The 15,996-nt window shown below is 38.3% G+C and overlaps 1 protein-coding gene across 1 annotated transcript in view; it reads right to left on the reverse strand.

Annotated features, from left to right (window-relative positions):
* Nucleotides 1–5,422: 5,422 nt before the first annotated feature.
* Nucleotides 5,423–15,996, reverse strand: part of ENPP6 (ectonucleotide pyrophosphatase/phosphodiesterase 6) — a 30,504-nt gene continuing 19,930 nt past the window's right edge. The window contains exons 6-8 of the mRNA XM_070757508.1: nucleotides 10,845–10,982; nucleotides 6,762–6,885; nucleotides 5,423–5,662 (exon numbers count right to left, since the gene is read on the reverse strand). Of these exons, the coding sequence (XP_070613609.1) occupies nucleotides 5,457–5,662; nucleotides 6,762–6,885; nucleotides 10,845–10,982 (468 nt within the window). The 3' untranslated portion in view covers nucleotides 5,423–5,456. The remainder of the gene's footprint in view (nucleotides 5,663–6,761; nucleotides 6,886–10,844; nucleotides 10,983–15,996) is intronic.

The following is a 15,996-nucleotide window of genomic DNA, read 5'->3' on the forward strand; positions in this document are numbered from 1 at the left end:
ATAAAATTAAGCTAATTAAAAATCATAAAAGAAAAATTTAGAACACATCAGTTAAAATGTGTTGGGATATTTCATGAACATACTGTAGTGTGTTGATTTTCTGTGCACGATTCGTTACATAATGCTGAATAATCTTATATTATATAAATACACACTTTGCCATGTTCACCTAAATTTGGATATATTTAGATGTATTTTTTAAGGTTTAGGGTTTGTTTATTTAAAGTTAGAATACACACTCTTATAGGATCATTTTGCGTGAAGAAATTAACAAGTAGAATGGAATTAGCTAAAGAAATGCTGTAATTTATACAAGCTGAAAATATTCATATGTAGCAGACATATTCCTGTAAAGGTTGTCTCTAAAAGCCCAACAAAGATGGATTTATTAAAATAATTATTTGATTTAATAATATCATTCATACTAATCCAATGAAAGAAAAAACATCAGATTTAAATTTTTGCCTGGAAAATAATTTCTCTTTGAGAAAATTACATAAATTTGTGGCCTATTTTAATGGTGAAGCTGTACAAACTCACTGAACACTTTATTATCAGGATAAACACTGTTGACATTTTCTTTTTTTCCCAAGGATTTCAGTTCTGTCTTCCTATAGTTATGAGAACATACTGTAACTACAATTTATCTTTAGATCATATGCCAGAATTATTTTTTTTATAAAAAAATAGAATTTTGACAGATTGCTGCAACTTCTGGGTGGTATCTGTGTTTGAACTGAACATCTACAACCAGTGGTGAAAAGATAATAGAAAATGGCTGTCAAGGCTGACCTGTAATGTACCTCTACTTCAATAGTGGGTCCTAAAACCCATTACTACTGGTTCATGCACGTGCTGGTGTGCGCAATGCTTATGCACATGCGCAGAGGTGTCCCAGGTGAGTGGGTGGAGACTCCTGTCATCGCTGCTACCAGTTTGTAGAACCAGGCTGAACCAGAAGCAACCCATCACTGTTCTACTTGCAACTTCACAACAGAAACAAAGGGAGAGGAGAGTGCTTGGAATTTATTGGGAGGGAGGTGAAGAATTTATGTGAGCCTGAGAAGATCCCGATACTTTAAGGTTGTGTGATTGGAACCTTCTGAAGGAGCAGAACGTTTCCCCAAAATAAAAAAGGTCAGAGTCTATTATGGCTATGTTGGCACATATATTTATTTATTTATTTTATTCATTTGTCCAATAGGAAGAAAAATAGACATGTAGTAATATATATAAGGGTAAAAGTGAACTTAGAGGAGAGGATATATGAAAGAAAGAGAATATATATGATAAGTGAGAGAAAGGAAAGACAATTGGACAGGGGACGAAAGGCACACCAGTGCACTTATGTATGCCCCTTACTGGCCTCTTAGGAACCTGGAGAGGTCAATCATGGAGAGTCTAAGGGAGAAATGTTGGGGGTTAGGGATTGACACAATTGAGTCCCGTAATGAGTTCCATATTATTTACAAGAAAGCAGGATTCCCAAGAAGAGGTTGCGTTGAGTTATATAGCAGATAGAAGTGGTATCTGTGGATAGAATCCTCTTCTAGGCACCTTTGTGATGACTTAGTCTTGCATTAGAAAGTAGATATTGGATAAATCTATATTTCCTGGCACTATCCATAACAATTAAAATATTTTCCTAGTCCTCTACCCATTGTCTTCCATTACTTCCCAAATGGTTCCTCTTGTTTTGACCCAAACCCAGCGGTGGATTGCTCCCAGTTCAGCCCAGTTCTGCGAACCAGTAGCAGCAGTGGCAGGAGGCTCCATCCACCCACCTGGGACGCTTATGCACATGCGCAGAAACATCACAAGAGCACATTAGCACACACACAAACTGGTAGCAATGGGATTAGAAACTACTACAGTAGTACCTCTAGATACGAGCTGCTCCACATGCGAGTATTCCAAGTTACGAGCCGCGACGCGAGTGAAATTTCTGTTCAACGCCCGAGCTCAAATTCAGGATATGAGCCGAGCTGCCACTAGGTGGCGCAAGAATCTCCTTGCTTCCAGTTATCTAGGCGCAAAAAACAAAGTCTAAAGGCATTCGTTCGAGATGCGAGTTGATTGACTTACGAGCTCGGGTCTGGAACGAATTAAACTCGTATGTCGAGGTACCACTGTACTGCCTAAACCTTATCACTTACCTCAGTTCAGGTACCAGAATGGTTTCTAAGTCAAAAATAGATTGCAATTACTGTGACTGAGGGTCAAACCAAAAAAAAATCATATATTATACTTTCTTTTTTTAATCTTGGTTCACTAACCAGGACTGTGGAAAGAAGGTGGCCATGTAAATGTAAACAAAGAAACAATATGGCTATTGGCCTCAATGAAGAATGTAGTGGAGCTAAACGTGACATAGATGTAAGTTGAGGGGTAATTAAGGTGCCATGGGCAGGTGGTTTTCTCCACAGGGTGGTTTTCAGTGTCTTCATAAACAGGGAAATCCTGCAGAGCACAGCTTCTGGATTTCTTTCCCAAATCTTTTCAATCATGGTCATAGGAGGTACCAGTAGATATGTAAAGTGGTGTGTAACATAGTGAATTGCCACTTGTGTGGGTGTGCATGTATATGCCTGAGCACTAAAATGCACAGTACAGCTAGATATATTGGCTCTATAATGGAACACTCAAAAATATTTTTAAATATTTTTTCTTCTATAAACTCCAATTTGATCTAGCCCATTTCTGATCTGACCTTTCTTTTGTCAGCTTCTCTTCCAATTTATTTATTTATTTATTATTTGGATTTGTATGCCGCCCCTCTCCGAAGACTCGGGGCGGCTCACAACAAGTGAAAAAACAATCCAATACATAATCCAATTAATTAAAATATTAAAAGTTTAAAAAACCCCTATACTAACATACACACACACAAGCATACCATGTATAAATTCAGCGGGCCCAGGGGGAGATGTTTAGTTTCCCCATGCCTGATGGCAAAGGTGGGTTTTGAGAAGTTTACGGAAGGCAGGAAGAGTAGGGGCAGTTCTGATCTCCGGGGGGAGTTGGTTCCAGAGAGTCGGTGCCGCCACAGAGAAGGCTCTCCCCCTGGGGCCCGCCAACCGACATTGTTTAGTTGACGGGACCCGGAGGAGGCCCACTCTGTGGGACCTAATCGGTCGCTGGGATTCGTGCCCATTTGATCTGGTACTGTTAAGTTTTCAGAGAAGACGGAGAGACAAATGGGCAGAGTCCTGACCCTGCTCGCATAATTTCTTTCCAGCCTTCTGTTAGGTTGAGAAGAGAAACAGAGTCCCACACATCCTTTTTCGCAATATTCATGCTTTCACAGTTCAACAATATTCTAAATATCAGTGCCTTTCTAAGTTCTCCTTCCCAATCCCACTCACCCATATTTTAAAATCTCTACATTTGTTTACTCTCTATGTATAACACGGCTTTATAAAATACCGTAAATTGCTGATTATTAAAAAAAAATATCAATACACAAATCAATTCAAAAGACATTTTTAAAAATTGACTTTTCCATAGTCTGTCACAGTGTTTCCCAACCTTGGCAATTTGAAGATATTTGGACTTCAACTCCCAGAATTCCCCAGCCAGCGAATGCTGGCTGGGGAATTCTGGGAGTTGAAGGTCCAGCTATCTTCAAATTGCCAAGGTTGGGAAACACTGGTCTATCAATCTAAGTAGTTCTTTTATTTGAATACCTCATATTTGGGAGAACGATGCTGCTATCCTGCTACACATCTGTAAGCTTCTGCAAGCTTCTGCAAAGGTCTGCCTCAGAATCATTTTTCTTAGCAGCCATCAATAAAATCAGGTTTTATCCTATATGCCCTGTTCAAAATAATACCTCGGCTCAAAATTTCATTCCACCAATGTACAGTTTGGGAAAACCCAACTATTATTAAAAGGGTTTTTAAAAAAACAGATTAAAAATGATGTGAGGAGGAGACAAAGAAATAATGAAACTTTCTGACAAGAATACAGGTTACTTGGTATGTTCTGTTTTTTCTGTTTGTCTGTCTTGTAAAATTGTAAAATCGTTTTAATGAAGGTTTTGAATGATTTTTTTTAATGGGAGGGAACATTGCTCCAAAGAATTCAAACAGTCTGCTCTATTAATATAGCCTACAGACCTTTAAACAATAGATCTTTGTTTTCCAACTACTGCAAATCCCTGACAAGAACTAAATTGCCTTCTATATTCAATAGCCAGATAACAAAAGATTTTCTTTTCCTCTATTCAAATTGATTCAATGATTCACTTGAGATTTAAAAAGCACACGTCAATGTTTATCAGTTATTATGGAATTCTTCTGCCTGGTTTTATATGTGTATAGTTGTGTGAAATGTACTCAGTGGAGCACGTTGCTGATCCAAGCAGTGTGGCCTTTTGTTATTGTCAGGAGGAAATTGTGTGCAATGTGCGGATTTTCTAAGTGTTGTCCAGGATTTTTTGATACAGCACCAAGAGGGCCAATAGTCATTGGGATCATTATTATCAGCCCAAATCAATTCTCTAAAGTTTGAGGGCCTCTTTACTGAAGATTCCCACCACCATCTTTGAATTTTCTTCTTCCTCCGTCAAGCTGAGCTCAGCAGTTGGTGACTAAATGGCATGCTGTCCATAATTCTCTTGAAAGGGTCTGATTATGCTGAGGCCACAAAAGAAATACTTGAAGGTGATAAAACACTTTCATCTTTCCAAATGGTTGTCACAAAGAAAAAGAATAACTAAAAGAAGCAGGTTCAGGTTAGCCTCAGAAGGCCTTTCCTGACCTATCAGCCATTGGAACAGGCAGCCTCAAGAAGTTTTCCAATCTTCCTAGAAAGGTTCCAAGAGGCTCCAGTGGACTTATACAGTGACTATGAACTATTGATCTGTTACAGACTGTCATCTTCCATGTATGCATACTTGGGGCACAAGATCTAGAACTTCTAAAGCATCATTTAAGTCCATTTTTCCATTGCTGTCAATACAACTGGCTCCAATGTGCACTATCCCTGGCAAATTAGTCCACCAGATTGGCTGTCAGAGAATTATAGATAGCATAGAAATATCACATCATGGGAGGTGACTGACTGTGGAAAGCCGATCTAAATTAAAATGTATTGCAAATGCAGAAAACCGCTAGGAAAAGATGTGATTAGCAAGTGGGTCTGTCTGCTTTGAGTTGGTACATCTTGATTACTGGTTTCAGCCCCCTGGGGATTAATTCTGGAGCTGATGGCGAAAGGCAGAAAATAGCTTCATTTTTGTAATGGACAACATGTGCTCATCGGAACCAACTCATGCTTGCTTTTGTTTCTTTATACCCCTCCAAGCATTTGGCACCTGGATTTTCAGAAATTAACCGATATCATTTTCTCCCAACAGTATTTTCCATTTCAATGCTGCCATTGAAGTGAATGCGGGGGCAGGGAAACTAGACACACTGACTGACATTGTACTGAGACTGGTATTACAAGATCTATTATACAAACAATAAAAACAGAATAAGTCCCAGCACAGAGCTGCTCCATTGGAACGCCAGGGCCAAATTGGCATTATCTTTCAACATACAGGCCACTCTCGACCAGGATCCATTGTTTGGCAGTGGTGGGATTCCGGCAATTTTGCACATAATATTATACACATCAACTGATCTGATGGGTGCAGCTCTGAAGTTAGACTTAAAATCTGAAACAAGACAAAGAAGCGTTTTAGACCAGCAGTCCTTGCCAGAATGCTGCAAGTACATCTATTATTTTTAAAAACTGAGCATGCTGCCTGCCATGCACTGCGTCTCCAGAATGTGTGTAAAATTAAGACTAGATTGGACAATGTACGACACCGAGCAAGCTAAGAAAACCTCAAATAAAATAATAAAATACATCAATAATAATATCACAGTGGTTGTACATAATTCAGGAGTTCTGTCATGAACTTTTGGTGCCAAAGTTAATAAGCATGTATGAAAACCATCACTGTTGTATATGGTTTAATTTGGGGGATGGGTAGGGGGTGAATGGTACAACAGAAAAAAGTTACGACTCATTTAAGCCAAGAGAAATGCCAAAAGACATCATAACAAGAGGCTAGCGAGGAATGTTATCTGTAGCATTATGGAGCTTATCTATCCTGGGAATAGGGATATTAAAATAGGGAATAGGGAGGTGTGTATGAAAATAGCTCAATTGTGAACCTCTCCCAGTGAGTAGTACAAAGTGTACTTTGTATTAAGTACCCAAAGAGCTGACACAATTACCCCAATTAGGACAGAACGTCTTTCTCTAGACTTGATTAAGATAAGATACTGGAGTTTTATGGTGAAAATGGATCTGTGACGACAATTAGCCTTCAAAACATGACTCTGACTCTAATAATAAGAGCTGTCTGGGTTAATGTCAGGTTTAAATAATTTAAAATTCAAAATTTGAAAGATACATGCTTTTCTGTTTTACTGTCTATAGTAATTCCTTTTTAGTAAGACCTTTTTCATTATCTGTTAATGGATTGTAACTCAGAGTTCTTGGAGAGGGGCAGCATAGAAGTCCAATAAATAAACAAACAAACAAATAAACTGCTGAAACAAATTTTAATAACACGTCTGGCCATTATACTGTCAAAGCAAAAATAAAATTACTTGAAAATGAGACATAAAATCTGGAAATTGATGAATATTCATTCCTGGAAAATCCAAATCTATCCATCAGTTATAAGCACCCCTAATCAATAGATATATGGAAGAAAGGAAGGGGGAAAACTATATGGTCATCATAATGTTCAATTATCCTACCTGGTCCATAGGCAAAAAAGATCCCTCTCATATCTATGAATTCATTGTCATATCCATGCCATCCTTTCTGCCAAGCTTCTCGTATTCCAGTGCCATTATCCCAAAATGGAAGTAATTCTCTGCTCTTCAGAGTGAGAAAAAAACATTATTTAATATATATTGTAGGCATAAGATGGTTAAATCATTGCAGTATACACAGTGATGGGCTCCTACGGGTATGGTTATGTTATGCCGGGCCCTTCACTAAGAGCCCCCCTAATGAGTTAGGAATGTAAATTCAAACACACAAACCATCTCAGAGTAAAAAGAAAATCAGTTTATCCAAAAATAGTGTTGTACGCACGCACTTTAAACAGAGCCAAATTACTCTCACACAGTTAACAGTCCTGAAATGCTGCGAGAGGCAAAAACAAACAGAGCAGATAAAGGCAGCTGTGAAAGCATCACAGCCACCCCTTCTTCAATGAGTCCACAAGATGTACTGTGAAATATCCAAAAAGTCTGTGTAAGTCCTGAAACAGTTCAAACCAAAACAATGGTCTTTCTCCAAACGGATAAACGCCCACATGCGCACTCTGCAATGCCCGTAATTTATCAGCAACCCCATTAACCTAATTGCCTCAGCCACAGTTGTTCTCCCTTATCTTCTATGATACCTGCGCAGTTGGTCCCTTCTAGCTATGAGCCTACACATATGGGCATCTATCAACTGATCCTTCTCCGAGTCTGATGTCTCACTAATGAGGTCATTACCTAATGGGCTGGCTGCATCCACCTCTCCATCTGATTCCACTCCCCCAGCGTCTGACCTTGGCAATGAATCTTCACTATCAGAAGACGCTGGCAATAAGACAAGTCTCTGGGATTCTGAGGATTCTCCTAAACCAACATCCAAATTCCCCGTTGCAGGAGGTGGCCCAGAGCCAACCACAACAGGTAAGGTACATAGAATTGGTAGAAAAATTTTGGTCAGGTATGCAGAACCGGTAGAAAAATGTTGATTTTTTTTCTTTTTTTCCCTTCTGGGCTCTGGGTATGTTTTTCATATTGCAGTAAATGAGGTTGAGTGTGTATAATTTTAGAAGAACTGTGCATGTGTGTGTGTGTGTGTGTGTGTGTACATACACGGGGTGGGCTACTGCCTGGACAGTGGGGAACGCAGTGGGGTAGCGAAAATGGAGCTCTACCCCATAGCACCCAATTTGCATGGAAAGTGGAAAGAAAATGCAGGGTGTCCTGCATAAGCCACACTGCTCTGGTGTGGAGCTCCATTTTCGCTATCCCATTGCATTCCCCCCCATCTGGGCAGTAGCCCACCCTTCTTATGACCATGATCTATATTTGGATGCTTGTCAACTGGTTCATATTTATGACATTTGCATTATCTCGAGATCATGTGATTTCCGTTTTGCAACTTTCTGACAAGCAAAGACAATTGGGCAAATGGGATTCACTGATTACCCATGTTACCCATGTAGCCGCTCCGAATCTTCGGAGAAGGGCAGCATACAAGTCTAATAAATAAATAAATAAAATAAATAAATAAATACTTATTTAACAACTGCAATGATTCACTTAGCAAAGGTGGCAAGAAAAGTCATAAAACTCACTTAACACATTTCTCATTTAGCAACATAAATTTTGGGCTCAATTGTCATTTGAAATCAAGATTTCGAAAAGAAATCACCTGACCCCAGGATACTGCAACTGTCATAAATGTGAGTCAAGCCTCTAAATATAAATCACGTAACTATGGAAATGTTGCAATGGTCGTAAGTTTGAAAAATGATCATGTTATTTTTTTCAGTGCCATTTAAGGTAATTAAAACGAACTGTTGTAAGTCAAGGACCAGCAGTGGGTTGCTCCTGGTTTGGCCCAGTTCTGCTCGCCCCACCCCGATGCTTCTGCACATGCGCAGAAGCATCGCACACGACTGCAAGCGCGAACACGACCAGTAGCAATAGGTTTTAGAATCCACTACTGTCCAGAACTACCTGTACTGACAGATTCAATTTTTTGGCTTTGACATACTGTACAAGTAACTGAACTCACAGAAGTTCTAGTGTTGTTGAAAGATTTAATTTGAATTATGGATTTTAGCTACAGAGTTTGCAAACCAGCTAAACTTTGGCACGCCAATAACTTAATGCTAGCAAAGATGACAGACGCTGTTTCGTCATGTACAAACCACTGGTGATTAGCTTCCTGGAACTGAATTCAACAAAGAAGTCTTGAAAGGAGAGGGCCTCCAACATTTCTATGTGCTATTGAATTGTGCCTTCCCAATGCCAACTGTATGGACAAATGCTACTAGAATAATAAGTGTTACGTTCTGGTAGCGATTTTCGGGATGTGTACGTAGCTGCGCGCCCCTGACATGTATACGTGCACCCCTGTATGAGATTTGGCTTCTGCGCATGCACAGCGAGCTGAATCTTGAGTGAAGACACTTGTGCAAAGCAAGATTTTGGCAATTGTCACCTATTTCTTGCTTCTGCGCATGCGCAGAAGCAAAAATATCAGGGAAAATGGCTGAAATCTCGCTCATACGCATGTCCTCATGAAAGATTTTGCTTGCTGTGCATGCACAGAAGCCAAATCTTGTACCAATGGGTGCGCACACACATGCACACCAGACACGTGCGCACTCGCAACAACAATGGCAGTCCCTTCACTGACCACCTTGATCTATTTCTTAATATAATCTGCCAGTTCCTAACTAGGAGTGAGTCTCTAGAAAATTAAGATTTTATTCTTGAGTTTGAAATGAAGCTTGAAATGGGATATGATCTATAAAAGACTATGGAGATGTTCTTTCTTTTATGTTGTTGAAAATCATAAATAGAACTTTAAAAAAAAATGAAGTGAAGCTTGAAGATCATATGTCCAAAGCAAGTGAATTTATGCTTGCTGATGATCATTTCAATAAAAGAAACAGACTTTCTTTATTGATCTCGCTTCCCCTCCCCGCAAAAAATTAACTGGTTTTTTACATTAGATTCATGAAGTTTATGATATTCTTCGAAACATTGAAAGTTTCCAAATTTTTTATCCAAAGTCTTTCCTCTGTTTTTTCCCCCAGTGTCCAGCAAGTGTGGGTTCTAACTTACGTCACTGCAGGTTCACTTCCTCATGCGCAGTGCTAAAAACTGCACAGTGCACATGCGCAGAAGCGAAAAATGAGAGAGCTGGTTCAGGGGTGTAGCCAATCAGCCATCACTGCCAGTTCGGTGAACAGGGGAAGATTCCCACTACCGGTTCTATAGAACTGGTCCAAATCGGCAGCAGCCCACCTCTGGTGTCCAGCATTCGTACGCAATGGAAAATGGAAAAAATCGCAATGGAAAAATCAAAGATCCTGCCCCTATGTAAGTTGTCTTGGGGGAGGAGGTTTTCATTGCTTCCATCCCCTTTAGGGATTAGCTTTAATTTCAATCTTAATGAGTGACCCTAACAGGACCTCCTTCTCCCATTACTTCCAAGGCCATTGCAATTACCATTGTTTTAAAACTGCAGCACAAATAGAAGCTGAGAAAATTAAGAAAGAACACCCAAGATTAATTTATGATATTATTAGCTCCAGTTTACCAAACTATAAATTGTAAGTAATCACTGACTGATTGAATTATTAGTTAGTGATTTATTTGTTGGCATTGCTCTTGAAACATTCAGCATTGCTGTAAAAGTAAAGGTAATTTTTGCTATCAGTGGAATGGCTGCATGAACTTGGCTGTAGGTAAAATTATATATATCTTATATTCACTAGAAGAAACAATTCTGCATATCAAGACATATTTTTAGAAAGTAGGAGACAATATCTGATCAATATGCGCACATTTACTTGATAACAGAGCACTTTGACCAACAAATTATACAATATGTCAATAGTCTCAATAACTATTCTGTTTCGAAGCCCCATTCACGGGATGCAGGTAGCAAATTCAAAACCATGTCCCCACCAATCCGCAGAAAACCCTTTCCCCATAGAATCGGTCCCTGGTGCCCAAAATGTTGGGGGCTGCTGTTTTAAATTGTTCAAGGAGAATCCCAATCGATAAGAATCAGTTGTAGGAAGCACTTACCTCTGCTATGAACCATCTTTCCTCAGCTACCAATGTCAACGGAGAAACAAATTTTCCTTTTTTATAATAAAATCTATCAGGGATATCCTCTTTCTTATAAACAGTCATATGTGGCACATTTTTCAGTTTGTTATATATCTGCAAAGGAATAAAAGCAGTGAAATTGCTTTCAGTGTACAGAATTATTCCACATACATCATTCAGTATGAATGATCATACTGAAAATCAAACCACTCGTCAAGATTTTTCTTTAAACACCCCTACTTTTACTTCTTGCAGTATATCAGGAAAAATTCCTAACAATAATAAGGCAGATATTAGCGGGTAGGAAGTTTGATTTTCTTCTAGCACAAAGTCTTCCAAAACAGATGTATGTATTAAACTTACTGTTACTTATGATTTTGGCTTTTTAAAAAAAATGAAAAATCGATAAACTTTAACTAATACAAAAAAAAGTGAACTCCTACTCACACCGAGGAAGTCTAAAAGACTTGGTTTAAACAAGATTCCAAAGAACATGGCATCCATGAAAGAGAAAAATCAACGAATGAAAGACTGAAGAAGTACAAAACATTGAATTGAAATGCATAAATATACTATAATTTTAATGAAAACTTTTTATTAAAGTCCTAGGAAAAGGGTGTCATAGAAATCAAACAAACAAAAAACAAACAAAATGAACGATGAAAAATCGATAAACTTTAATTAATACGAAAAATGAATTAAACAAAATGAACGAATGAACTAAACTAACGGGCAAACACACAAACAACAAACAAATCAAGCGACCAAACAAATGAATGAGTAAATGAGCTAACGAACAAACAAATGAACAAAAACAAATGAACAAACCAAACGAATGAACAAACGAACAAGCAAACAAAACAAACGAACGATCGAACAAAATGAACGAGCGAATGCACAAACAACAAACAAACAAACAACAAACAAACAAACAAAATGAACCAATCAAAAAATTGAACAAACACACGAGCAAACAAGCTAACAAACAAACAAGTGAAAACAAACGAACCAATGAACAAAATGAACGAACGAACAGAGTGAATAAGTGAACAAAACAAACGAGCGAACAAATGAACAAACGAACAACAAACAAACAAACAAATAAATATGAAAATAAAGGTACCTAACAAATTCAAACTACAACTTGAGTTCACCTTAAGATCATATTTACAACACATTAACCATTATCTCAGTGATGGGCTCCTACGGGAACGGTCAGGAACGCAGTTCAGGTAGCAAAATTTGGAGCTCCACCCCAGAGCATCCAGTTTGCACTGAAGGATGTTGAAACAAAATGCATAAGCCACGCCCACCGTGTGGTACTCGGTTTACTCCTGGGAAAACGTTGTAGGATGGAAACTTTAGTTTACTTAAGTTAGTGAGATCCTTGTGCTTCAGAGAGATTTTATATTAGGCTCCTATTTAGTCAGCTTCATTCTCAAATCTCTTGATTCAGTGATATCCAGTCGATTTCTTTTCTTCAGTAGCAAAGCATTTACAGCGCTAAAGCCACTAAAGCTAAATATAAAGATGGGAACAGTAACAACTGTATTTTCTTGCAAAGTAGTTTGAATTTAGTTTCTATCTCATCACAAAGCGATGTCGTCCCTTCTTTTATATTGAATGATGTTTTAAGTCGCTCGTCATTTTGTATTTCTGAGAGTTCTTGGTATTGCATTGAAACATCAGATAGATCCACCAACACTGGCTGCACTACCCATGTTGGAAAATCAATTTATTTAAGTCAGAAAATTTTTATTTCAAATCAGAGGCCAAAATTTTAATATGATCCACAACGACAAGTACAGCAGCATCAGTCACCGCACATATTTTTAGCCAATGAAACATGACAATTTTTTGTCAGAAATATATTTTTGACGCATCTCTATAAATGTAATGAAACCAAATATCTTCACCTTTGCATCAATAAGAGTTTTATTTGTTCCTTGAAGTTTTCTATTCAACATATTCAGTTTCAGGCATACAAATCTAATAAATTATTATTATTATTATTTTCAAAGGTATCTGCTAAAATACTCAAATGCTTTACCATAGATGATTGGCAGGTGCTTGTCACTTTAGAAGTCACTAAGAACATCAAATAGTTCCATGAATCTTTTCAAACCATTTTCTCTTGAGAGCCACCTTACTTCAATGTGAAGCACAAGTCTCACGTGGTCTGCATTTTGATCTTCACAAAATTGCTTGAAGAGACGCTCACATTTGACATTAGCTTTGATAACATTGATACATTTTGTAACTGATTTTAGTATCTCATGAAGAACAAGAGAAATATTTTTGGACACTATGAATAACACAAGAAGCATTTTGGGATTTTTATTTTTCATCAATTTTAGGCAGCCATTTCTCTTGCCCATTATAACAGGAGCACCATCTGCAACGCAGTATGTTATGTTTTCCATTGATATATTATTGACATCTCAGTATTTTTTTAGCTGATTATGAAAATGTCCAGAGATACTTTACTAGAAGTGCCCTCCACTTGCAACCGAATACCATACGAAACTAGACTTACAATCCTAGGTTTAGAAAGCTTAGAACTACATCACCTTAAACACGTTCTAAGCATAGCCCATACAATCATATGCTTCCTGTCAATAACTACTTCAACCACAACAACACACGAGCACACAACAGATACAAACTTAATGTAAACTGCTCCAAACTTGACTGCAGGGAATACGACTTTAGTAACAGAGTAGTTGATGCATGGAACTCACAACCAGACTCTGTAGTATCATCTCCTAACTCTCAAAACTTTACTCTTAGATTATCCACTGTTGACCTCTCCCGATTCCTAAGAGGTCAGTAAGGGGTGTGCATAAGTGCACCAGAGTGCCTTCTGTCCCCTGTCCTAATGTTTCTTTTATTTTTTTACTAGTATCATGTATATAAATAATATGTCAAATGTTTCTTTTTATTTTAAAAAAATAATATATATAATACAGTGGTACCTCATCATACAAACTTAATTGGTTCCAGGAGGAGGTTTCTAAGGTGAAAAGTTCGTAAGATGAAACAATGTTTCCCATAGGAATCAATGTAAAAGCAAATAATGAGTGCAAATCCTTCAGGAAAATCCCAAACTTTAGAAGGGAGGTGAACAGAGGGCAGGGAGGAGCAGCTAAAGGGGGCGGGTGGAAGAAGCAAGGCTAGGCTAAAGGGTGAGTGGGAAGGAAGAAAGGCAAGGGGGGCGCCCCTCCCTTTTCTTTCTTAAAAAGACACCGTTTCAGTGCCTTTGCAAGCATATGAAATCATTACTCCTCCAAGCTGCCCCTCCCTTTTCTTTCTTAAAAAGACAGTTTCAGTGCCTTTGCAAGCATGCGAAACCTTTACTCCTCCAAGCTGCCCCTCCCTTTTCTTTCTTCAAAAAAGGGGAGGGAAAGAAACCGCTTTATCCCAGCAGCAGCTGCTTGGGTTCGTAAGGTGAAAATAGTTCGGAAGAAGAGGCAAAAAAATGTTAAACACCGGGTTCGTATCTTGAAAAGTTTGTTAGAAGAGGCGTTCGTAAGATGAGGTACCACTGTATATAATAATATATATAATGTATATGAATATTATTATATCTTTACATACCTCCAATACGTACTTGACAAAACAAACAAACAAACAAACAAATAAAATATCAATAGTAGTTATTGTGGTCTCTAATGATTTACAGAATAACATTTCTTCAGCAAATTCACCTTTATCAATATATCTTGCATAGGCTAGCAATACGGCTTCATTGTCTCTCAGAGTTTGTACTGAGAATTTTCTTGATTTCAGCTTTTCAACAAGTTGTATTTCAATATCTTCACTCATTTCATCTATTATTCTTCTAATAGTATTGTTACTGAGTGGCATGGCTTTTACATCTTTGCCATCTTTTTCTAGAACTGTTTTAAGAAATGCTGATATTGATAGTTTAATTAAATCTTCCCCTATAGTAAAATTCCCCCCCCCCCCAGATTTAGCAATGAGTAAAGAAATTTGATAATTAGCCTCAAGAGTATGATGGATAGTAACAGTTTATGATCTTTCTTCTAACTTCTCATTTAAAGACTTGAAGTAATTTAAATCTGAATTTACATGGACACTATATTTCATCTTCAAATATGCTTCAAGACGACCTCATTTCATTGATTTGTTGGTCAAGCATTGTTGACATAAGAGGCAGAAAGGTGACCGTTTATCATGGATAGCAAGTATGAAGCTACGTTTTAAATATTCTTGTGAATACTGATGAACTTTTTTCTTGCTTGCACTACTCATTTTATGCATAGGTGTTGTGATTAAAAGAAGTAAATGTGAGAAAAACTATGATGCAAATTATTAAAAGAAATAACTATTAAAAGAAGATGACGCAGAAAGAAGGAAATTTAAAGAACATTCTTAGCTTAATTTATGAATAATAAGATTGTCATAAACGAAAGGGAGATTGTTGTAACCTATAACACACACCATCTTATCCACTAGGTTTGAACCTGCAGCTTAGTGAGGAAATGCTTTGATAGTTCAATAGGTGGAGGTGACTGCCGCAGGCCTCGCCTTCCGTAAGAATTTGAAGATGCACCTGTGCCGACAGGCCTGGGGACACTAATCATCAGCCCTGCCTATGAATGAATATACAGTAATACCTCGTCTTACGAACTTAATTGGTTCTGGGACAAGGTTCGTAAGGTGAAAAGTTCTTAAGATGAAACAATGTTTCCCATAGGAATCAATGGAAAAGCGAATATTGCATGCAAGCCCATTAGGATAATCCAAAACATTAAGGCTTTAAAAAAAAAAAGTGACAGGTAGACAAAGCTGAGGTGAACGGAGTGGGGGGAGGGTCAGCAAGAGGTGGCAAGAGGTGGCAGTCCCAACGAAGCAAGGTGAAAAGAGCCTCTCTTGAGATAAGTGAGTCTTTGCCTCCTGTTTTTGCCCCCTGCCACTCATCTCCCTCATAACTTTCTCTTCTCTTGAGCTCCGTGAATCTTTCCCTCCCATTTTTGTCCCCCCCACTCTGCTCATCTCCCCCACACCTTTCTCCTCTCTTGAGCTCCATGAGTCTTTCCCTCCCATTTTTGTCCCCCCCACTCTGCTCATTTTCCCCATGCAGTTTGGAAGGGGGGGGAAGAGG

Source organism: Erythrolamprus reginae, chromosome 7, assembly GCF_031021105.1.
Source record: "Erythrolamprus reginae isolate rEryReg1 chromosome 7, rEryReg1.hap1, whole genome shotgun sequence".
Lineage (NCBI taxonomy): Eukaryota > Metazoa > Chordata > Lepidosauria > Squamata > Dipsadidae > Erythrolamprus > Erythrolamprus reginae.